The following is a 23777-nucleotide window of genomic DNA, read 5'->3' as shown; positions in this document are numbered from 1 at the left end:
GGACCAGGCAGTCCTAGGGTTCTGCATTCATTCCACAGGGCCCCCACGGAGCTTTGGGACTCTCCAGGCACAGGCCTCTGGGTTCCCTGAAGTTCCTAGCACCATCCAGTTTGTGTCTAGTTCTCCATTCTGAGGGTGACTCAGTTCCTGATAGGTTGTCATTGATCTTTTTCTTCCTGGTTTTAATCTAAACATCTCCAGGCCACATTCTTAGCCGTTTTCTAGGTACTAAAAACAGGTACACACACCCGCCTCACACTTCTCCTTCCCAAGGCTGCCTGGGTGTGTGGGGGCTTGGGTGCATGTGAATGAGGGCCCCACAGCATCCGGGCCAGCGGTTTCCAGGCTTGGGTTCACTTTCACCACGTAGTGGCAAAACTAGAGAAGCTTGGGAAAAACTGCTCTCAGCCAGGCACTGTGGCGCAGCCTGTAATCCCAGCACTTTGGGAGGCTGAGGTGGGTGGATCACTTGAGGCCAGGAGTTCAAGACCAGCCTGGCCAACATGGTGCAACCCTGTCTCTACTTAAAATACAAAAATTAGCTGGGCATGGTGACACACACCTGTAGTACCAGCTATTCGGGAGGCTGTGGCAAGAAAGTGGCTTGAACCTGGGAGGTGGAGGTTGCAGTGAGCCGAGATTATGCTATTGCACTCGAGCCTGGGTGACAGAGCAAGACTCTGTCTCGAAAAAAAAAAAAAAAAAAAAAAAAAAAAATTCCTCTTTGCATGTTCTTTAGCCCCATGTCAAAAGGAAGGATAGAAAGTTGCTCTAAAGCTACATATAATCAAATAACTGTCTTCTGCATAGTGATTACCTTCTATTTGTTGGTGTTAAAATGTCCTGGAGAAGAGTTGTGTAATCTTTATAAAGTCCTGACCAGGTGTAGTGGCTCATGTCTATAGTCCTAGGCCAAGGTGGGAAGATCACTTGAGCCCAGGAGTTTGAGGCTGTAGTGAGCTATGATGGCACCACTGCACTCCAGCCTGAGCAAGAGTGAAACCCCATCTCTCAAAGAAAACCCCATATTACAAAGTCCCTTTCCTAAGTACTGGGGGGACCCCCATGGCCCCCCCATGGCTCCCGAAACCTGACTATTGCTGTAGACTCAGTGGCTTTGGAAGGGCTCTTGCCCTCCACCCACACTGGTGCCTCTGCTTCCTCTTCCTGAGTAATGCCCTGAAACTGCAGGGCTGTAAGAAAAGCGGACTGCTGGCTCCCGCAGGCCCAGCCCCTAAGAGGTAGCTCAAGGCTTCCTGCCTCTTGTTGCCTGTCACAGCATAGGGCTGGCAGCCTTCAGAATGCAGCCTCTGAAGCCTGGCCTGGCATAGGGAGCTGGCTTCTTTCCTGGAGCCCCGTGGGTGGGTGGGGAGGGGAAGCAGCTTTTCTCTGCAAGGGGTGGGAATGCAGGGCCTTGGCCCACATGACTCTCTTAGGCCCAGAGCAGCTGGCTGTAGGTGCCTGGCCCTGTGGGCGGCCATCCCAGGGCAGAGGATGGTCTCAGCCTCCCCCGGGCCCAGGGAGTGCAGCCCTGCTGTGTGGGGCTGGGAGTTCCTGCTGGGGCTGAGGGCTAGGTCCCCAAGAGCTGGGGAAAGATGCATTTGCAGTCACCTCACTAAAGAATATTCATTTATTTATAATTATTGCTAAGTAAACTTCTCTTTTAAACAGGAACATAAAAACACAGTAGGGCTTTGCACAAGTGGAATCTCTAAACAGTTGGTTTGTATACATGTCAAAATAAGTTAGAATGGAATTTGTCCAGGAGTTTCCAAGTCACCCGAGAGGCTGTGCACCTCTTTTGAGAAGGTCAGGGAGGGGTGCGGACAGGAGCCTTACGGAGACCACCCCCCAGCTCAAACTGTGAGTTGTGCTGTTTTCCTCCTCCCAGCTTTGCCCAGGTCCAAGGCACAGGGCAGGGGGCGTTCAAGTATTGAACCTCGCAGAGGGCCAGTGCGGATGGCGGGGTTGGGGAGGGAAAGGAGCGCCCCACCCCGAGGGCCAGACCTTCTCCCTTCGGTTTCCAAGCCCAAGGCCACTGCACTGGCGGGAGAAAGGAGGAGGAGGAGGTACAGGGTTCTTTTTGGTACCAGGGGAGAAAGACGTTGTGGGAAGAGGTAGTTGCAGGGGATGATGCCTTCTGCTCAGCAGGAGAAAATGTCTCGTACAGTGACGGGGTCACTGCCACCTGAGGGTCATCATGGCGGGCACCTGGGAGGCCGTGGGGCCTCGGGGTCTGGGAGCCACACTCGGGCCACCCTGTCCACCCCTCAGTCCTTATCACAGCCACCCTGAGGCCTGGCTTGGTCCTTCACTTGAGGATTCAGCCTTGCGGGTGGCTGCGCTGCAGATGGGTTCCGCCCACCCCAGGCTGTTCCCTGCTCCGGGTTTCTGGGCAGAAGCTAGTGGCTTCATCTGTGCCTTTGGGGACGGCCCCTGCCTGCCCCGCCCCACTGAGTCCTCAGGAGGCACATGGGTGGGGGTCCAGGTGCCCTAGAGTTCCTGAATGTGCTATTTCACCGCCCTGGGCCTGTTGCCTCTGGTTGCAGGGGCAGGAGCTGGCGTGGAAACAGAGGGGAAGAGAGCAGGCGAGCAAGGGAGCGTGCTGTTGGCTGAGCAGCGTCAGCAGCCCTGGCGGCCACGGAGGGGACACAGGACGGAGGAGGCAATGGCTGCAGGGGCCAGGCAGGCGTGGAGGGCTCCCCCGTGCTGCCTTCTCCTTCCTTATCCCAGCTGCTCAGGCTGCTGCCAACGGCTGCTCCTCCAGGGCCGGGGCGACCTGGGCCCCAGTCCTGCCCGGCCAGGCCGCTCCGGGTGGGTGGGTAGGAAGCACGCACAGCACACGAGGAAGCTTACGCTTTGAAAAGAAAATGCATCTCCATCAGAAAAGGTCATAGGTGACATGGAGTTGGAAAGAAAAAAAGAATAAGTTACCTTCGAAAGACCCCTTTGCTCAAAAAACCCTTGTTTTCCCTTTGTGAGCTTCACTTTCCTTCTTAAGTACGTTGCTCTTTCTGGGGACCTCTGACACGTGGCTATCCCCGTCGCAAGGTGGACCCAGGAATAAGAATGACTGCGGTCCCTCCCCCACAGGTGGTCCTGGGCCTCCTCGAGGACAGCCTTTCTTGGTCCCCTGTGGCGCCCTCACCCCGCTCTGCCCTGGCCCCTGCTCCTGGTTTTGATAGTGTGTGTGCCTGATGAGGGGCCTGTCCCAGCTTTGTCCCCGGTGGGGACTCTGGTACAACATTCCAGCTAGGGCCGAAGTGGATGACGTATGTTGCAATCCACTTTAGGGACACCCACTTCCAGACAGGGATGTAGGACAGGGGTCTTCTGGGGGCTGGGCTCCCCCCTGCTGTCCTGCAGGCCGGGGCCGGGGCCAAGTGCACGCCTGGCTTGAGGTGCGCGAGGTAGAAGGCAGAGCGCCCTGCCTGGCGTCCCGTCGACAGGGTGGGAAAGGGGGCCTGGACGAGGTGGGGGTGGGAAGTACTGACCAGAGCAGGGAACTCAGACATCCTTAGAGGCAGGAGTTGGCCGAGAAAAAGACATGGCTCGAGTGGTCTCTTCCTCCAGTATCAGGACCCCTGAGGAGCTCTGCTGGGCCTGGAGAGACCCCGAGGGCCTGTGCCCTTGTACCTGTCCCCAGTGGCCCCCCTTCTCCCACTGCGTCCCCGGGGAAGCAGGCCAGGGAGACCCCGATCTGGGCCTCGTGTGTTCTCCTTCCCGTGCTGGGATGCCTGGGCCTGTGCTGGCCCACAGCGGGGGCCAGTAGTACGTCTCCATTTGGTCTAAAGGTCCCTAGTGGTGCAAACGACTCGGGGAGGGGACTCAGAACAGTGGGGCAGTAGCTTGTTTCTCAGCTGCAGGAGTGCAGCCTGCAGCCCGTGGGTCTTACCCCCACGCCCGGCCCCCCGGCCCCCACTGGGGGTGGCCCAGCTTGCGCTATAGCACATTGTAGTAGGCCATCTCCTTCATGGCCTGTTCAGTGAGGACGCTGGCCTCGGCGCTGCCGTCCACGCTCGTGTAGCTGTAGGCGTTCTCCTCGAAGTCTTCCATCTCCTGCTGGCCATCCAGCTCAGAAGGGTCAGTGCCTGTCAGCTCCATCATGGGGTCTGCAAGAGAGGGGCACAGTCAGACCTCCTCCTCACGGGAGGAGCCAGTCACCCCCACGCAGGAAGTGGACAGCCTTGCTAAAGAGAGGGCTACCCAGTCACAGCCTCCAGAGGCCTCAGCCGCCTCTCAGCCGTCCCACCCTCAGGTGCCTCAGGGTCCTGTGGCTTCTAGCTGGGTCACCAGACCCAGGCCCCTAAGCTGAGTGTGGGGCAGTGGGTGCTATCGGTGAGGGCCCTCGAGGTGGAGACCTGTGGGTCTGGCCTTAAAGCCTTCCTTGGGTCATTCCGCCATTGGCCCTTCGGAGTCACTAAGTCCTGCTGACTCCTCCTCTGCAGTGTTTCTCGGCCACAGGAAGCTGCCTACCTACATCATCTTTCCCACTCATTAGCACCTGCTGCATGCCAGCCAATCACAGGCCTCGCCTCATCCAGCAATCACAACAACCCCGTTTAGCAGCTCAAAAGGCTGAGGTTCAGAGAGGTGAATCGACTTGCCAAAGGTCACCCAGAACATGCTGTTGTTCTTTTTTTTTTGAGGTGGAGTCTTGCTCTGTTGCCCAGGCCAGAGTACAGTGGTGCGATCTTGGCTCACCACAACCTCCGCCTCCCAGGTTCAAGCAATTCTCCTGCCTCAACCTCCCAAGTAGCTCAGAAGGGTCAGTGCTGAGACTACAGGCACGTGCCACCATGCCCAGCTAATTTTTGTATTTTTATTAGAGATTGTGTTTCACTGTGTTGGCCAGGATGGTCTTGAACTCCTGACCTCATCATCCGCCCACCTCAGCCTCCCAAAGTGCTGGGAATACAGGCGTGAGCCACCATGCCCGGCCCATGCTGTTGTTCTAAGCCACTGTGCTGCTCTGTCTCAAACTGCTGCAGGGCATGGCTCCCAACAGCAGTGCTTTTCTATCGAGTCTACTCATTGGTATCCCTGGGCTCCTGCGCTCCAGGGACAAACACACACTCAGGGTTCATAAAGATATGCCCGGCAAAAACTCTGAAGAGGCCGCTTGGAATTTTATCAAATTGAAATCTCATTATAAAGATCTTACTGGTACAACAAAAGCCAGAAAAAAATAACTCCCCAGGGGAAGCCCAGGGTAGATCTGGGGGACCTGGGAGGCTGGCAGGGGCTGTGCTTGACCCCCAAGGTGCTTTCTGGCCCTCTCCACCGAGATATGATGTGTTTTGGATAAAACGGCCCCCAAACTGGGGCAGCTCTGACTGGTCTAAGGCAGGTTTTCTCAACTCTGGCACTGAAGGTGGCAATGCTTGGCTGTGGGGCTGTCCTGTATCTTGTAGGATGTGGAACAGCATCCCTGGCCTCCACCCCTGAGATCCCAGTAGGATCACCCCAGTTGTGACAACCAAAAATGTCTCCAGACATGGCCAGATGTCACCTGGAGACAAACTCACAGTCAGCTGAGAGCCACTGGTCTTAGGTAATCCCATCCCTTGCCAATGAGTGGTTCAGGAACAGGCATGTGACCCAGTCCTGGTGGGTGGGTCATGAAGAAAGGCCTGCTACTAAGTCTTAGCACCTTCTTACTGGTGTCAGAGAGTGAAGGGGAGCAGGCTTCCCTGCTCACTCTTCCACCGTGAGAACAAGGAGCACACACCCTCACGGCCACTGGCAGCCATCTTGTGACCATGAGGATATTCGCAGCTAATGCTGTGGACAGAGGAAGCCTCGCCCTGATGTCATTGTTGGCAAGCTGAATCAGCCAGCTCTGAAGATGGCCTAGACTTTGAGCCATTTCTTTCTTTCTTTTTTTGACAGGGTTTTGCTCTGTCACCAAGGCTGGAGTGCAGTGGTGCAGTCACGGCTCACTGCAGCCTCAAACTCAAAGTGATCCTCCTGCCTCAGCCTCCTGAGTAACTGGGATTATAGGTGTGCACTACCACACCTGGCCTTGAGCCATTTCCTGATCTATTTCCTTATTGTTTAGGCCAGTCTGAATGGGCACCTGTTACTTGTGCCTGTAGCATCTAACATGCTGTGAGTCTCCTGGATTTTATAAAACCAGGTCACCTGTCCCGTATCTTATAGATTTGGGCTGTTTCTTCCTGCAATCCTAGTGTCACACCCTCATGTTATGCAGCTGGTTTTTTTTTTTTTTTTTTTTTTTTTTTTTTTTTTTGAGACGGAGTTTCGCTCTTGTTACCCAGGCTGGAGTGCAATGGCACGATCTCGGCTCACCGCAACCTCCGCCTCCTGGGTTCAAGCAATTCTCCTGCCTCAGCCTCCTGAGTAGCTGGGATTACAGGCACGTGCCACCATGCCCAGCTAATGTTTTGTATTTTTAGTAGAGACGGGGTTTCACCATGTTGATCAGGATGGTCTCGATCTCTCGACCTCGTGATCCACCCGCCTCGGCCTCCCAAAGTGCTGGGATTACAGGCTTGAGCCACCGCGCCCGGCCTTTTTTTTTTTTTTTTTTTTTGAGACGGAGTTTCGCTCTTGTTACCCAGGCTGGAGTGCAATGGCGCGATCTCGGCTCACCGCAACCTCCGCCTCCTGGGTTCAGGCAATTCTCCTGCCTCAGCCTCCTAAGTAGCTGGGATTACAGGCACACGCCACCATGCCCAGCTAATTTTTTGTATTTTTAGTAGAGACGGGGTTTCACCATGTTGACCAGGATGGTCTCGATCTCTTGACCTCGTGATCCACCCGCCTCAGCCTCCCAAAGTGCTGGGATTACAAGCTTGAGCCACCGCGCCCGGCTGCAGCTGGTTTTGAAAACAAGCTAAATAAAGCACATTGGGTACATTTCTACCTCTGGATCTTGGTATACTGTCCCCACTGTCCCCACTTTATCAAGTGTATTGCCCCGTCCTGTGGACCCCAGAGAATCGTCCGTGACATTTTTTACAAGGATATTCATCTACTTCCCCAAATTACAGCCCCATAGTTACTAGATCATTCCATCTAGATTGTATGCTGCCTTCCTTCTCATCAAGCCTGGGCTTCCCAGAACAAGGCTCTAGGCGGGAGGAGGGACCTGGAGCCCAGCTGTTCCAGGCCCAGTGGCTTCATTCTGTCATCTGATAGAGTCAGGAAGAGAGCAAGTCTAAGCATCGCTAGCCCTGACCTCATCTAGAAACAGCTTGTGCCTTAACCGCCCATAGGAACAATGTATATGGGGACAGTCTTTTTTAAAAATCTTGTTGGGGGAGTTTCTGGTAAAAATGGGAAAACCTGCTAAATAATTTTTTTTTTTTTTTTGAGTTGAAGTTTTGCTCTTGTCACCCAGACTGGAGTGCAGTGGCGTGATCTCGGCTCACTGCAACCTCCACATCCTGGGTTCTAGTGATTCTTCTGCCTCAGCCTCCTGAGTAGCTGAGATTACAGGTATATGGCCACTATGCCTAGCTAATTTTTGTATTTTTAGTAGAGATGGGGTTTCACCATATTGACCAGGCTCATCTCAAACTCCTAACCTTGGTGATCTGCCCACTGTGGCCTTCCAAAGTGTTGGGATTACAGGTGGGCATGAGCCAGTATGCCTGGCCTAATAAATTCTAAAAGAGATGTAACCCTGACAGTCTCTTGGTCCTAATTATTTCCAAAGGGGCATGGTCTGCTCTGCTTCCTTGGGGGTTTGGTTAGCAACAGGGCAGCTCCACTAGAAGAGCTGCACGTGGAGTCACCCCACCACACTGCAGATCACTTCCACTTGAACCTCAGGTCCAGACTCAGCATTGAAAACATTCCTCAGGTGACTCCCATCATGCAGTTGATGTGCCAGTCAGCCCTCTGGAGTCTGGATCAAAGCTTCTCCATGTGCGGTCCCTGAACCAGCGTCCCCTTGGCTAAGACCTGGGAACCTGTTGGAAAGGCAGCTTCTCCGACCCCAGCCCAGACCTAGTGAATCAGAAGCTCCGGGGCTGGGGCCAGCACTTGGTGAGGCACAAGTCTGGTCCAATGTGTCTCAAACTTCACTGTGCAACAAATGGCCCTGAGATCTTTTTGAAGTGCAGAGTCTGACTCAGCGGGTGTGGGTGGAGCTGAGAGGCCAGCAGGATCCCAGGTGGGGTCGACATTGCTTGCCCTCCTACCACACTGAGTAGCAAAGAGCTACCGAGAGCAGCTGGCGGGTTTTCAGTCTCACCTACTGGAAGCAACCTTAATAGACAACTGAAAAACAAAACAAAGCTACTGAGATACCTGTTTCTGCCAGAAAACCCAGCCCATTCACTGGTCAGCTGCTCTAAAACCAGAGTCAAGGCTACTGCAGGTGTCCCCAGTGCCTGACTTCGTTCCAGTAAATAATCCACGTGGCAAGTCAGCTCACCTGGTTACCGCCAAGGCACTTTCCCAGTTGGTGTGACTCAGAGGCACACCAGAATCTCTCTCTCTTTTTTTTTTTTTTTGGCAATAGGGTCTTACTTTGTCACCCAGCCTGGGGTGCTGTGGTCCAATCACAGTTCACTGCAGCCTTGAACTCCTGGGCTCAAGTGATCTTCCTGCCTTAGACTCCCAAGTAGCTGAGACTGTAGGGTACATGCCACCACACCCAACTAATTTTAAAATATTTTTGTAGAGACAGGGTCTCACCATGTTACCTGGTTTGGTCTCAAAGTCCTAGCCTTAAGTGATCCTCCTGCCTTGGCCTCCCAAAGTGCCAGGACTACAGGCGTGAGCCATCATGCCCAGTCAGAGCAACAGAAATGGCTCCAAACTGTAGAAGGAGCCTCCTGTGGTGCTGCTGGCCCCCTCTTTCCTGTAGACTCTCCACAGCATGTCCCCGCCCCGTCGCCGACCATGAGGCCAGAGAGGCTAACAGCTTTACTGTCACCCAACAAAAATGCTTTTACTACTGACCACTGCTGGAGGGAAAGGCTACTGCTAACATTTGGAATGTTTTCTGACAGTCTCCAAAACTTCTACGAACTGCTGAGGCATAGGATTCTCTCCCAAAATGTCTCCCAGATCTTAATGTCAGGCCCATCTGGCCCTTTCAGGAGTACGTAGGTTCTAGTCTGTGGCAGGCACTTGTGAAGTGGGACTGATTGATGTACACTTTTTGCCTTGGTTGCTGGGAAGCTCAGATCTTCCCTCTGCATGTCCCTAGGGCCTTCCACGGTGAACTTGGAGTTGAGACCTCACCTGGTTCTCCCTTATCTTTCCAGCTGCGATTTTTCCCCCTTTTAACTTTCTTTCCCATCCACTGATTTGAAATATGATCTCACGGTACCAAATAAAGAGTCTATCACCTCCTGCTGAGTTGTCATCTTGCATGAGCTACCTAACTTCTCTGTTCTTCCGTTGCTACATCTGTAAAATGAGGATAATAACAGAGCCAACCTCATTTCGAGGATCACATGAGTTAATAAAGGCCTGGCACACAGGTAGCACTTAATAAATGTCTGTTATGACTTTTATTATATTGTTTACGTGAGCTCATTTAAGTCCTTTGAAGAAGACATATCCCATTGTTACCGTCATCATGGCCCTCCAGGGTCCCCCGCCTCCAGACCTCAGCCCACCCCACTGAGGTCTCGGCCTTGGCCAGCCTCCCCACTCCTCTAACCGGGCAGGAGGTTCCCGAGTGCACCATCCTGGTATCATTCCTGTTCTGTCCACGGCGCGTGGCCCACCCACCTTGGCTGTCCAGGCCAATGTCCATGACGCCATGCTTGACCTTCATGTGCCGGCTCAGGTTGCCCTTGAGGTTAAACTTGCTGGAGCAGTAGGGGCACTTGAAGGGCTTGCTGCCTGCGTGCAGGTGCATGTGGCCCAGCAGGTTGTACATGCGGTTGAAGGACTTCCCGCACACCTGCAACACATCCACCCGGTATCCTGAGCCTGGGGGCAGCCCGCTTTCCCTGGAGCCCCACCCACTTCCCACCTCTAGGGCCCGACCAGACTCCTATTACTTTTCTTTTTGTTTTTTTTCTTTTTTGAGACAGACTCTCACTCTGTCACTCAGGCTGGAGTGCAGTGGCATGATTTTGGCTCACTGCAACCTCTGCCTCCTGGGTTTAAGCAATTCTTTTGCCTCAGCCTCCCAAGCAGCTGAGACTACAGGCATCTGCCCACATGCCCGGCTAATTTTTTTTTTTTTTTTGAGACAGAGTCTGTTGCCTGGGCTGGAATGCAGTGGTGAGATCTCGGCTCACTGCAACCTCTGCCTCCCAGGTTCACATGATTCTCCTGCCTCAGCCTCCAGATTAGCTGGGATTACAGGCGCAGACCACCATGCCTGGCTAATTTTTGTATTTTTTGTAGAGATGGGGTTTCACCATGCTGGCCAGGCTGGTCTCAAACCCCTTCCCTCAAATGGTCCACCCAACTCAGCCTCCCAAAATGCTGGGATTACAGGCGTGTGCCACGACGCTCAGCCCAGAATCCTATTGTTTTTTTTTTTTTTTTTGAGATGGAGTTTCGCTCTCGTTACCCAGGCTGGAGTGCAATGGCACGATCTCGGCTCACCGCAACCTCCGCCTCCTGGGTTCAGGCAATTCTCCTGCCTCAGCCTCCTAAGTAGCTGGGATTACAGGCACGCGCCACCATGCCCAGCTCATTTTTTGTATTTTTGGTAGAGACGGGGTTTCACCATGTTGACCAGGATGGTCTCGATCTCTCAACCTCGTGATCCACCTGCCTCGGCCTCCCAAAGTGCTGGGATTACAGGCTTGAGCCACCGCGCCCGGCCAGAATCCTATTCTTTATGGACAGTGCTCTCTATGCTTTTCCGAGACATAAGCCATCCACTGCTGGTCACTGCTTCTGTGGATCTGCCCACCTTTCTCTGAGCCTCAGAAACCCAGGGCTTGGATATCTAGCTGCACTAAGCCCCCAGGCTGGGATCCTTTCTCTGTGGCTGCACCACGACCTCCACTCCCTCCCCAGCTCTCAGAAAAACCCAACTTTAGCACTTTCACAAATCCCCACCCACCGTCCCAGCCCCCAAAGCCCAGGCCAAGTTTCATCCAGCTGGGGCTCCTCTGGCCCGCCCTGGCCAGGCCGGTGTTCGATGGGTCACAGCTGCTGCAGTGCTGCTGATTCCAAGCCACCCCTGGGGAGGTCCCACCCTGGGGCCTGACGGCCCGGTACCTTGCATTTGAATGGCTTCACGGGCGAATGTACAATCATGTGGGTCTTGAGGGTTTGCTTCTGCACGAAGGTCTTGAAGCAGATGTGGCACTGGTAGGGCCGGACGCTGGTATGGATCAGCATGTGCCGCTTCATGTTCGCCTGCAGGGTGAACTCCCGGCCACACACCTCGCACTTGAACTCCTTCACGCCCTGTGGGGTGGGGTGACGGTCAGGGCCACACTGTGGGCACAGCCACTGGCAGGGACCCACGGTGGGGAGGCAGGCAGGTGCATGGCCATAGCATCACAAAGGCACAGTTTCTGGGAAATGTCTGCATTTGAGGATATTCCAAAATAGGTAACGCTTGTTTAAAAACCACCAAAGAATGTTGGGGCAGAGCCACTGACTCCAGGAAGCCTTTCAGCAACAGACAGAAATAGGCTGTGCCTTACTGTAATGATGCCTATCCCTGCTGTCTCCTGCCCCCAGGGTGGGTGTGTGCATAAGGCCTGGACGAGTGCACCAATGCAAATGTGTGCACATTCATTGATTCAGCAACCACTTACCTGCTCCAAGCCAGCACGGCACTAGGCGGCAGGGGCCTATGGTGAAGACACAGCCTCCACCTGCTGTCTGCGGACTGTTGCATCAGATCAAGGCCGTGTGTATGTTTTTATCCACAGTGCTGTCTCTTGGTGGTCTTTTGGTTCACAGACCGTTTTGATAATCTGATTAAAGCTATGCACACCCCTCAAAAAATGGCACTTAGGTCTGTGTAGAATTTTGAAGGGTCTGAATCCCCTGGAGCCAGTCCCACTGACCTCTTAACAGTGTTTTCCTGACTTCCCTGGTGGTAACAGTCACTTCTAGTTCTTGTCCAACATGCAGGCTTGCAGGCCACTCCCTGAAGGGTCTAATTTGTGGGGCCTGGGATGGACCCAGGAACTTTTATTCTCAACTGAGCCGCAGAGGATTCTTATCATTGATGGACTTGGGTTATTCACCCCCAGGAGACAGGGATTCCAGGGGAAAACCCACTGGTTTGGACTATGAACATGCTTTTCTACGGTTTGGGGTCACTCCGAGAGCAGGACAGGATGCTGTATGCAAAGGGGTCCAATTTATGATCTGTGGAGCAATGTTAGGATACAAGCTAGGAGCTGGGCCAGGTGTGGAGGCTCACACCTGTAATCCCAGCATTTTGGGAGGCTGAGATGAGAAGATCATCTGAGGCCAGGAATTCAAGACCAGTGTGGACAAGATAGTAAGACCCGGTCTCTAAAATTTAAAAAAGCCCGGGCGCGGTGGCTCACACCTGTAATCCCAGCACTTTGAGAGGCCAAGGCGGGCAGATTACGAGGTCAGGAGTTCAAGACCAGGCTGACCAACATGGTGAAACCCCATCGCTACAAAAAAATTACAAAAATTAGTTGGGTGTGATGGCATGTGCCTGTAATCCCAGCTACTCAGGAGGGTGAGGCAGGAGAATTGTTTGAACCCAGGAGGCAGAGGTTGCAGTGAGGTGAGATCACACCACTGCACTCCAACCTGGGCAACAGAGCAAGACTCTATCTCAGAGAGAAAAAAAAGTAAAAATAGATTTTTTCTTTTAAAGTTGGGAGTTGTTTCCTTTTTGATGAGTTATTAATTTAGTAGGAACCCAATGGGACAGACATGTGTCTGTGGCCACAGCTGCTGTCTTAACTGCTTGTCTGGTATAAAGCTTTGTGTTAAAATTTACCAGTTCCCTTGTCTGTGTCTCTTAGCAGCAGGGGCTGTTTTGGTTTGCACAGCCTCCTGACACATTGCAGCTGCGTATGACCACCAGGGGGCCCTGCCAGTCAGGAGTTTATTTTATAAGCATGTAATGTGCACGTTATACATATTTAGGCTGGTAATAGGGACGTTTTCAGTTTTAATAGCCTTTGGTTTTTGCTTTCGGCTTGTCTTCACAATATTAGCACTCTGTGGACTTGGGATTTTTTTTTTTTGACAGAGTCTTATTCTGTTGCCCGGGCTGGAGTGCAGTGGTACGATCTTGGCTCACTGCGACCTCTACCTCCCAGGTTCAAGCAATTCTCCTGCCTCAATCTCCTGAGTAGTTGAGATTACAGGCACATGCCACCACACACGGCTAATTTTTGTATTTTTAGTAGAGACAGGGTTTCACCATATTGGCCAGGCTGGTCTTGAACTCCTGACTCAAGTGATCTGCCCTCCTCAGCTTCCCAAAGTGCTGAGGTTACAGGCGTGAGCCACCACATCCAGCCCTGGACTTGGGATTTTTAAGTCCCCTAGTAGATGAGAAAGATGGTAAATAGATAGCATGTGTGCGGTCACCCTGCACAATCACTCCTTGCAGACATTAACAATCAATCACAGGGTTTTACTGCCAAGCCTAGATTCAGTTTCAGAACTTTTTTTTTTTTTTTTTTTTTTTTTTTGGAGACAGGGTCTCACTCTGTTGTCCAGGCTGGAGTGCAGGGGCGTGATTACAGCTCATTGCAGGCTTGACCTCCTGGGCTCAAGGGATCCTCTTGCTTCAGCCTCATGTGTAGCTGGACCACAGGTGTGTGCCACCATGCCTGGCTAAACTTTTTTTTTTTTTTTTTTTTGAGGGGAGAGGAAACAGGCATTACTGTTTATTAGGTATAGAGTTTTAAGTCTGGGAAGATTAAAAACTTGTAGCGATGGACAGTGATGATGGATGCATAACAATGTGAGTGTACTAATGTCACTGAACCATACACTTAAAAATGTTTAAAATGGTACGTCTTGTTATGTATATTTTATTATATACATATAATAAATGTATATTTTATTACAATTTCAAAAACGTTACTAGCGATTCTCTGAGTGACAAGCCCACAGATGATGTTATTCTTTCCACATCTAGCCTCCAAATTTCATGATGAACATAGTTGCTTTTCGAAATAACAAGGTAAATTTCACCTTAAAACAAAAAGAAAAACCCTTCTAAGTCACTTTAAAGACACTATAAAAGCGTCACACACTTGTATCCCAGCTACTCTGGAGAATGAGGCAGGAGAACTGCTTGAGCCCAGCAGGTTCAAGGTTGTAGTGTGTGATAATCACATCTGTGAATAACCACTGTACTCCAGTCTGGGCAATATAGCAACACCTCATCTTTAATTAAAAAAAAAAAAAAAAAGTAGTTCACAATCTTTTAAAATAAGGGAGAGCCTGGCTAAATTTTTAATTATTATTATTATTTTTTGAGATAGAGTCTTGCTCTGTCACTCCGGCTCGAGTTGAGTGGTGTGATCTCAGCTCAATGCAACCTCTGTCTCCCGGGTTCAAGCAATTCTTGTGCCTCAGCCTCCCTAGTAGCTGGGACTACAGGTGCACACCACCACACCCAGCTATTTTTAAAAAATATTTTTAATAGAGACAAGCTTTCATCATGTTGGCCAGGCTGGTCTCAAAACTCCTGGGCTCAAGTGATTGATTGGGATTACAAGTGCGAGCCATTGAGTCTAGCCCAGAATCCTTCTTTAAAAAAAAAAAAGTCTTGCGGTGTTGCCCAGGCTGGAGTGCAGTGGCTATTCACAGGAGCGATTATAGCCTCAAACTCCTGTTTTGGCAATGCTCCCACCTCAGCCTCCTGAGTGGCTGGAACTCCAGGTGTGCAGCTCCATGCCCGGCTAGAATCCTTGTTGACATTACTTTTTTTGTTGTTATTTTTTTTTTTTTTTTGAGATGGAGTTTCGCTCTTGTTACCCAGGCTGGAGTGCAATGGCGTGATCTCGGCTCACCGCAACCTCCGCCTCCTGGGTTCAGGCAATTCTCCTGCCTCAGCCTCCTGAGTAGCTGGGATTACAGGCACGCGCCACCATGCCCAGCTAATTTTTTGTATTTTTAGTAGAGACGGGGTTTCACCATGTTGACCAGGATGGTCTCGATCTCTTTACCTTGTGATCCACCCGCCTCGGCCTCCCAAAGTGCTGGGATTACAGGCTTGAGCCACCGCGCCCGGCTTTTGTTGTTATTTTTTGAGATGGAGTCTTGCTCCATCACCCAGGTTGGAGTGCAGTGGTGTGATCTAGCTCACTGCAACCTCTGCCTCCTGGGTTCAAGCAATTCTCCTGCTTCAGCCTCCCGAATAGCTGGGATTACAGGCTCCTGCCCTGATGCCCACCTAATTTTTGCATTTTTAGTACACATGGGGTTTCACCACGTTGGTCAGCCTGGTCTTGAACTCCTGACCTTGTGATCCACCTGCCTCAGCCTCCCAAAGTGCTGGGATTACAGGTGTGAGCCACCACGCCCAGCCATTACATTTAGGCAGCTACTACCAGTTGACTGGAGGCCCCTCTGCAATGAAACCTACAATTGCTGGCTTCTAGGCCTGGCAGGATGTTACAGCTCCCCAACTCCCTGGAGTGTCCATTGGGAGAGACAGGGTCACAGTTTAACATGGAGTATCACTCAAAGACCACCGTTATGGGGAGAGGAAGCTCTATGCACATTCAGTTTGGAAGGGAGAGTTGGTGGGATTTCGGTGGAAACCACAGAGCAGCCGAGTACCGGAGTGAGACTGTAAGACCCGAGGGGCCTTATTCCACCTGCCCAGTTATGAGGGCCTCTCAGAGGAGGTGATGCTGGCTGAAGGCAGGGAATGGAGGGCAGGGGAGAACATGGCAAGGTTGGGTCTAGGGACACAGTAGATTAGAAAGTGCTGCTCGATTTTCTGCCCTCCCAAGTCACTGTGCCTAGTTTAGCCATATTCTAGAATGACTTGTACTTTTCCATAACGAATATTTTCCCTTACATCTTCTCCCCTTTGAAAATTAAATATATTTAGCCTGCTCCTAAAGGGAAGTCACAGGTTTGGATTTGCTTTTGTAATGACAAGGAACAAAGGACACTCTCTGTACCTCTGCCCACTGAGTCAGGACGCCTCCCTGTTGCCTCCTGGCTTCCCTCTAGCCTCTGTCCTCCCATTAAGAGAACAGGGAGAGCAGGCCACTTTAGTGATTCTCAAACTGTTCCTTCGGTCGCAGGGGTTCCATAAACATTTCATTCAAAAACAATGGTTTTTTGTTTTGTTTTGTTTTTTCTTCGGTGCCGTGACTCGAATAACAACATTTATACATTTTTTTGAGACAGGGTCTCAGTCTGGTTGCCCAGGCTGAAGTGCAGTGTTGTGATCTCAGCTCACTGCAACCTTGGCCTCTAAGGCTCAGGTGATCCTCCCGCCTCAGCCTCCCGAGTAGCTGAGATCAGAGGTGTGCACCACTACACCCAGCTAATGTTTAAATTTTTTTGTAGTGATGGGCCTCATTATTTTTCCCAGGTTGGTCTCGAGCTCCTGAACTCAAGCAATCTGCCTGCCTCAGCCTCCCAAAGTGCTGGGATTACAAGTGTGAGCCACCGTGCCCAGTCAAAAACTTTTTGTTTGTTTGTTTTTTGAGACGGAGTTTAGCTCTTTTGCCCAGGCTGGAGTAAAGTGGTGCAATCTCGGCTCACTACAACCTCTGCCTCCCAGTTTCAAGCGATTCTCTTGCCTCAGTCGCCCCAGTAGCTGGGATTACAGGCACGCGCCACCATGCCTGGCTGACTTTTGTATTTTTTTTTTTTTTTTTTTTTTGAGACGGAGTTTTGCTCTTGTTACCCAGGCTGGAGTGCAATGGCACCATCTCGGCTCACCGCAACCTCCGCCTCCTGGGTTCAGGCAATTCTCCTGCCTCAGCCTCCCGAGCAGCTGGGATTACAGGCACACGCCACCATGCCCAGCTGATTTTTTGTATTTTTAGTAGAGACGGGGTTTCACCATGTCGACCAGGATGGTCTCGAACTCTCGACCTCGTGATCCACCTGCCTCGGCCTCCCAAAGTGCTGGGATTACAGGCTTGAGCCACCGTGCCCGGCTTTTTTTTTTTTTTTTGAGACGGAGTTTTGCTTGTTACCCAGGCTGGAGTACAATGGCGCGATCTTGGCTCACCGCAACCTCTGCCTCCCGGGTTCAGGCAATTCTCCTGCCTCAGCCTCCTGAGTAGCTGGGATTACAGGCACGTGCCACCATGCCCAGCTAATTTTTTTGGATTTTTTAGTAGAGATGGGGTTTTACCATGTTGACCAGGATGGTCTCGATCTCTTGACCTTGTGATCCACCCGCCTGGGCCTCCCAAAGTGCTGGGATTACAGGCTTGAGCCACCACGCCCGGCCGACTTTTGTATTTTTAGTAGAGATGGGGTTTCACCAAGTTGGCCAGTATGGTCTTGAACTCCTGGCCTTGTGATCTGGGATTACAGGCATGAGCCACCTCGCCTGGCTCCCAAAAAACATGTTTTTGAATGCATAAAGTTTTACTACTTAAAAAGCCCATTTCCATAAGATAGCATTTCTTTCTAATACTCTTCAAAATAAGTAGTGATGATAAAACAAGGAGGCCACCTAAATGGTTCCATATGGGACTCTGGAAATTGCCAGATGAAAACATGGCAAGGCAGCAGGCAGATCCCCCGCCCGGGGTGGCCTTACCTTGTGGGTGAGAGAGTGCTGCTTGAGGTGGTGGATCTGGCTGAACTCCATGCCGCACTCAGTGCACACGAAGGGCCGCACGTTCTGGTGCTTGAGCATGTGGTTCTGCAGCTGGCTGCGGTAGTGGAAGGACTTGTCGCACTCGAGGCACTGGTAGAGGGTGGGGCCCTGGTGGGAGGCCAGGTGGCGCTTGAGCTGGGTCAGGGTGGAGAAGTCCAGGCCGCACTCGACGCAGACGTGGCAGCGGCCACTCTCGTGCTTCACTTCATGGGCCTTGAGCTCGCTGGGGTAGGCGAAGCCACGGCCGCAGAAGTGGCAGCTGTAGGGCTTGACCTCCGAGTGCAGCAGCATGTGGCGCTTGAGGTGGCTGGTCTGCGTGAAGGCCTTGTGGCAGACCTGGCACTTGTGGGGCCGGGTGCCCTGGTGCGTGAGCAGGTGCGTCTGCAGGTGGCTGGGCTGCTTAAAGAGCTTGCTGCAGTGTGGGCACGAGTGGGGTTTGATGCCGTTGTGGCCCAGAATGTGCGTCACCAGGTTGTACTTGGACGTGTAGGACTTCTCACACATGCGGCACTGCCAGCGCTTCTGGCGGTCACCTGCCTCCACCAGGTAGGAGTCGTCGATCTGCACGTTGATGTCCAGCCGATCCAGCTGGGCCTTCTTGTGGCGTTCCGCCGTCGAGCCCGCTGCGTCGGCCTCGAACTCGCTGGCCTCCTGCCACACGAAGCCCTGTTCTGACTTGACGGCCTCTGGGGACTCCATGCTGGGGGCCTCGGGGTCGCTCAATGGGGCCAGGTGGGGTGGCTCGAACCCACACTCTGTGGGCAAGGCCTCTGTCCCAGGCAGCGCCATGCTGGGCTCGGAGAAGCCATCCCGGGCTGGGGCAGGGAAGTGAGGGTCGTAGGGAGCCACGTCCAGCTCCGGCCTCGGGGTTCGGGGCAGGTGCCGGAGTGTCCGGGGCTTGCGGCTAAAGGCGCTGAGGTCGATCATCTTGACGGCACTGCTCTGCACCAGGGCCTCACAGCCGCCACTGGCCGCCTCAGCGGGGGCTTCCTCTGGGCCTGCGTCCTTGTCGTCACCAGGCACAGAAACCTCATAGACCTCCTGCTCCTCCTCCTCCACCTTCTCAAACTTAACCTTGGGCACCAGCCGCACAGGGGGCCGCGTCTTCCGCCGGGTGTGCTTCTCGAAGGCTGCCTCCACCTCCAGCACCTCCTCCTCCGCCGGTTCCTCCAAGGCCCGCCCGTTGCAGGCCAGCTGGTAGACGTCAGGGCCTGGTGGCCCGGGCTCTCCCATGGCTGCCCCAGAAAGCTCAGGCCCCAAGTCTGGGTAGAAGGCCTCGGCGCTTATGGTTGCTCCAAAGAGCTCATTTTCGGAGACCAGGCCAAGCACGGCAGCCTGAGCCAAGGACAGCACCACCACGGCGTCCGTCTGTGTCCCTGAGTCCATGAAGCCCTCCATCCCGTGGCGCTAGCTAGGAGGGCATTGCTGTGGGAGGAGAAATGAGTGTTAATATTGCTGGCTCAGTGCCACACGGACAGACAGCAGGCACATTCAGCAGGGACCAGGGCTCGGCGGTTTTTGGGTGTGTCTGGCCTTGAAGTCTTTTCTACTCCTGCCTTGGGAACAGGGCACACTTTTAATTACAGGGAGCCATGACTGAGTCCCACTGTGTATCTGACCAGCTCATCCCCCTCCCTGGGGGATCCTGGGTAAGCTCCGCCCCCTTGCTGACCTCAGTCTTCCCATCTGTACAACAGGGAGGTGGGATTTCCTCAGTGGTTCTCAAACTGTGTTCTACAGCTCCTTCAAGAATTCCTTAAAAAGTCTGGGTGCAGTGGCACTTTGGGAGGCTGAGGCAGGCAGATCACCTGAGTTCGAGAGTTCAAGACCAGCCTGGCCAACATGGTAAAATCCCGTCTCTACTAAAAATACAAAATTAGCCGGGTGTGGTGGTGCACTGCACGCCTATAGTCCTAGCTACAGGAGGCCGAGGCAGGAGAATCGCTTGAACCCAGGAGGCAGAGGTTGCAGTGAGCGGAGATCAAGCCACTGTACTCCAACAAGGGCAACTGAATGAGACTGTCTCAAAAAGAAAAAGAAAAAGAATTCCTTAAAAATTGGATTGAAAAATACAAAAAATAAAGATTCTACTATTTAAAAACTGATTTTAAAAGGCTCACCTACTCAAATGTCGTATGTGCTACCTTCTAACACATAAAAAAATAAATTAGGTGCTGAGGCTGAGCTCAAACACTGGCTATCACTTGTCAGCCCCGATGCTAAACATCTGCGTCTATCACAACTGGTGGTTGTTTTCCTTGATTAGCTAAATGTTATACATTTAAATATCTAAATTTATACTGATAAAAAATACCACTTGTATCCGATTTCTGCGTTGGAGTTCCATGTCAGCTGTGGCTGGAGAGAAGGGCTTCTTGACAGCCACCATGTCCAAGACCACTATCTGAATTCAGTGCTCAAACCGGCTCCCAGCTTCACACCCTATCTCTCATGTAACAGGTGTTTTATTTTTTGTTTAGAAATTGGGTCTGGCTCTGTTGCCCAGGCTACTATGACACAATCATGGCTCACTGCAGCCTCAACCTCCAGCACTCAAGTGATCATTCTGCCCCAGCCTCCCAAAGTGCTAGGATTATAGACATGAGCCTCTGTGCCTATCCCGAACACATCCTTCTAAATAGTGCTAATGTGCCCACCTGCCCAGGTACAAACCCCCAGCCCATGGCCTCTTCCCTCTCTGGGGCTCCAGCCACATAAGCAAGCACCTGCTCTGTGGAGCCCAGTCTGTGCACCCAAGAGTCTTCCTACCAGGGGTGCCCTTTTGCGAATCCCACTGACCCTTGCTCCGCCCAGCAGCCTCCCAGGCATCGCTTGAGGTCCACCTGCTCTGGGGCCTTGCCAGCTCTCCCAGCCTGCCCTCGAGCCCTCTCCAGCCTTCCCAGGACTGCAGCGCACCAGGCAGTGTGCCCGTGGGGGGGTGGCAGCCTCCTCTCGGACTTGTACCCCTTGCCCCCGGTTCAGCACCTGGCACATCAGAGGAGGTGGGATGGCATTATTGGGGTGACTCTCGCCTGCCTCGCCTGCTCTGCTCCCAGGGCTCCCAACTGACCAACTACCAGCTTCTCCCAGGGCAACAGTCAGGCACACGGTCAGCAGCTCTTCCTCAGGAAACCAGCTCCAGGCTAGGAGTCCCCTCCCCCAGCGCCCAGTGGAGCTTCCCCTTCCTGAGGACGGCTAAAAATACCCCAGACAGGAATTTAGCCTCCTTGAAATGGACACCAAAGATTAAACTATTAAGCTTAGAGTGAGGCTCTCGTGAAAGGGATCAGATGGAAGGAAACCTCAGCCTGGGGGTCAGGGTGCATCTGGAATAGGCTGGGGTACTAAACCTGTTTCCAGACCATGCCCCAGCCCAGTGTCCAGCTGCTGGGAAATGCAGTCAGCGAGGACCTCGAGTCCCGGCTCAGTCACCTGCAAGTGACTAAGCAAAGTCACGCCAAGGCGCTCAGTTTCCCCATCTGAGAAACCAGGATGAAAACATTTACCCTGGAAGGGTTGAGAGCCCCGGGTCCTGACACAGGTGAAGCAGATTGGTTCATTATAAGGACCTAACCAACTGTTAAAAATCACTTCTGCCTGGGTGTGGTGGCTCATACACTTTGGGAGGCCAAGGAGGGTGGATTACTTGAGGTCAGGAGTTCGAGACCAGCCTGGCCAATATGGTGAAACCCTGTCTCTACTAAAAATACAAAAATTAGCCGGGTGTGGTGGCAGGTGCCTGTAATCCCAGCTGCTTGGGAGGCTGAGGCAGGAGAATCACTTGAACCCGGGAGGCGAGGCGGAGGTTGCAGTGAGCTGAGACTGTGCCATTGCATTCCAGTCTGGGCGTTGCAGTGGGACTCCGTCTCAAAAAACAAACAAACAAACAAAAAACAAAAAGAGGAACCACTATTATCTGCCCAGATCTCTGGGGGAAGCCTTTTCTGAAAAAAGCCACAGAGCCAAGAGATGTTTCCATTCTTGGGCCCCAAATTCAGCAAATCTTAAGTGATTGTGAGAACAACTGCGAGAGACAGAACTCATTCGTTCATTTGTACAACAAATAGCTGCTCAGTCCCTGCTACCGGCCAGGGCTTGTGCTTGGAGACAGCAAGGGTCCTGCCCCCTCGAGGCCCACCACAGCCACCCCCAGCGCCCTCCAGCCGTTGTCAGGTTCAGGGAGCAGGCTGGGGAGCGTGGCTGCCTCCTGTCGCCGCCGTCTGTCTGACGCAGCACCCAGCGGCGTTGTGGGGTTTGGGTAAATGATGTGTTCAGCAGTTTCTGCAAACTTCCCCAAAGGCAGGACTAGAGAAAAGGAGGAACTGAGCGTGAATGGCAAAGCCAGTGCTTCCCCCTGGGGCCCGGATGCTGAGTTCAATCCAGGCTCTGCCGTCTACTAGCCGTGTGACCTCAGGTGCTTCTCGTCTCTGTGGGGGCTCCTGACTCACGGGACAGTGAGATGAGGATGTCCATGTAGTTAGTTTCCTCCCCTCCCCTTTCCCCTACAGCCCAACACCAGGCATCAGCCTCTCCGCCTAGCCTCAAGGACGTGGGCACAAGGAAACAGCTAACACTGCTTTAGAGGAGGGGGCAAAAACGTCAGCCAACGACCGCTCGTGGGAGCTCAAGTGTGGGTCCCCACAGCGAGCGTAAACATGGAGCTGACCGTCCACACCGGCCCCCTTCTACCAGGGGCCACTCCTTATAGTCACACCAGGACACCAGAAGCAAACCCCTCCCACAGGAACAGGTAGTTTGGACTTGGAAGGTGCGTCAGTGTCAGGAGCCTGGGCTTGGCTGTGGAAAGCGGCTAGCACAGAGTCTGTCCTCTTGAGGGTTTGTGCCGAAGTGGGGGCAGGGTAGGGGTACAGAGAGGTGCCAGCGACTGACCACGGACTCCGTAGAAGAGACAGAGCTTCTCATTACAGAGACTCGCCAGGTCCCCAGTGGGCCACTGAATACTAGAAACACCCCGGGGCAGAGGCGGGTAGTGTGCTCCCCACCTCATGCCCCTCATTGATGGAGGGAGAGCCGGGTCTGCAGCCAGGCCTGTCTGGTCCCACAGGGGGACCCCATCTGTGCTCCTGCATGTGGAGGAGGTCACATCTGAGCCCGGCCTCCTCAGTTCTCAGGAGCTGTCCTGGGTCACCAGGGGCCAGGAGGGGGACATTGGCAGGGCCTGGGCAAACTGCTTCCTGGCTGGCTGGTGCAGAGCCCTCGCCAAGCTGGAGGAACCAGGGTCTTTCCATCTATTGGGAGTCTTCATTGGGCCACTGCCCACCTGGGCAGTGGAGTCCCTGCTTTCTTCCTGGACACTTGGCTGGGTAGAACACACACCATCCTGTAAGAGTTCACTCCGTGGGGCTCACGGGGCCAGGCCCTGCGTCCATGCTGTGTTGTTCACCGGGGCCGCCAGGCAGGCTCTGTGCGTGTGCGCGCCTGCGTGTATGTGGAAGGGGCTCAGCTGAGCAGGGAATGTAATTCACCTGCGTTTCGCATGTGTGTTCTGCCTGCCTATCACACACGGAAATGAGGAGTGGGGAGCCCGACATCGCGCTGCTCTTCCTCCTTTTGGACCGGCATTTTGACTGGTATCTCCTCACCTGCTCTGTTACCACCTCCCAGGCTAAGCCTTTCTGTATATGTCCTGGCACGGGCCGTCCAGGGCAGGAAGAGAGCTTGCCAGGTGTGTGTCACCTGTGTGCCAGGGCTGCCCCCACCCACCCCAGGCCCCTCTGTCAGCCGCCCGGGGCCCCACGGTGGCCCTCCCTTCTCAGAGCAGGGCCTCTCCCACAGCTTGTGCTGAGGGCTCAGAACAAAAGCTCCCCCTACGTCCAGCAGAAAGGGGAGCTCAGACTGCCCCAGGTTGGGGAGAGGAGAGGCGCCCACCAGCTGGGATGTGGCAGGGCCTCCTCAGGGTGCCCTCGGTCCCCAGGGTGGGGAGAAAGTCAGTGTGAAAGGCAGGGAAATGGAGACACAGAGGAGCTGCCTGATTGTACTTGTGCTGGGAGTCGGGGAAAGGAGGCCATATCAGGGAGAGAGAGAAAGAAAGGGGGAG

The 23777-nt window shown here is 53.3% G+C and overlaps 1 protein-coding gene across 4 annotated transcripts in view; it reads right to left on the bottom strand.

Annotated features, from left to right (window-relative positions):
* Positions 1-648: 648 nt before the first annotated feature.
* The window catches only part of ZNF710 (zinc finger protein 710), an 88101-nt gene continuing 64972 nt past the window's right edge, over positions 649-23777 (bottom strand). For 3 of the 4 annotated variants that reach the window (XM_039480022.2, XM_074400014.1, XM_074400015.1), the window contains exons 2-5: positions 17660-19144; positions 11173-11364; positions 9718-9892; positions 649-4112 (exon numbers count right to left, since the gene is read on the bottom strand). In XM_039480022.2, the coding sequence (XP_039335956.1) occupies positions 3943-4112; positions 9718-9892; positions 11173-11364; positions 17660-19117 (1995 nt within the window). In that variant the 5' untranslated portion in view covers positions 19118-19144 and the 3' untranslated portion in view covers positions 649-3942. The remainder of the gene's footprint in view (positions 4113-9717; positions 9893-11172; positions 11365-17659; positions 19145-23777) is intronic. The other variant, XM_074400016.1, reaches the window with a different exon arrangement.

This window comes from Saimiri boliviensis, chromosome 5 (genome assembly GCF_048565385.1).
Source record: "Saimiri boliviensis isolate mSaiBol1 chromosome 5, mSaiBol1.pri, whole genome shotgun sequence".
Lineage (NCBI taxonomy): Eukaryota > Metazoa > Chordata > Mammalia > Primates > Cebidae > Saimiri > Saimiri boliviensis.
This window is presented reverse-complemented; position numbering and strand designations above follow the sequence as displayed.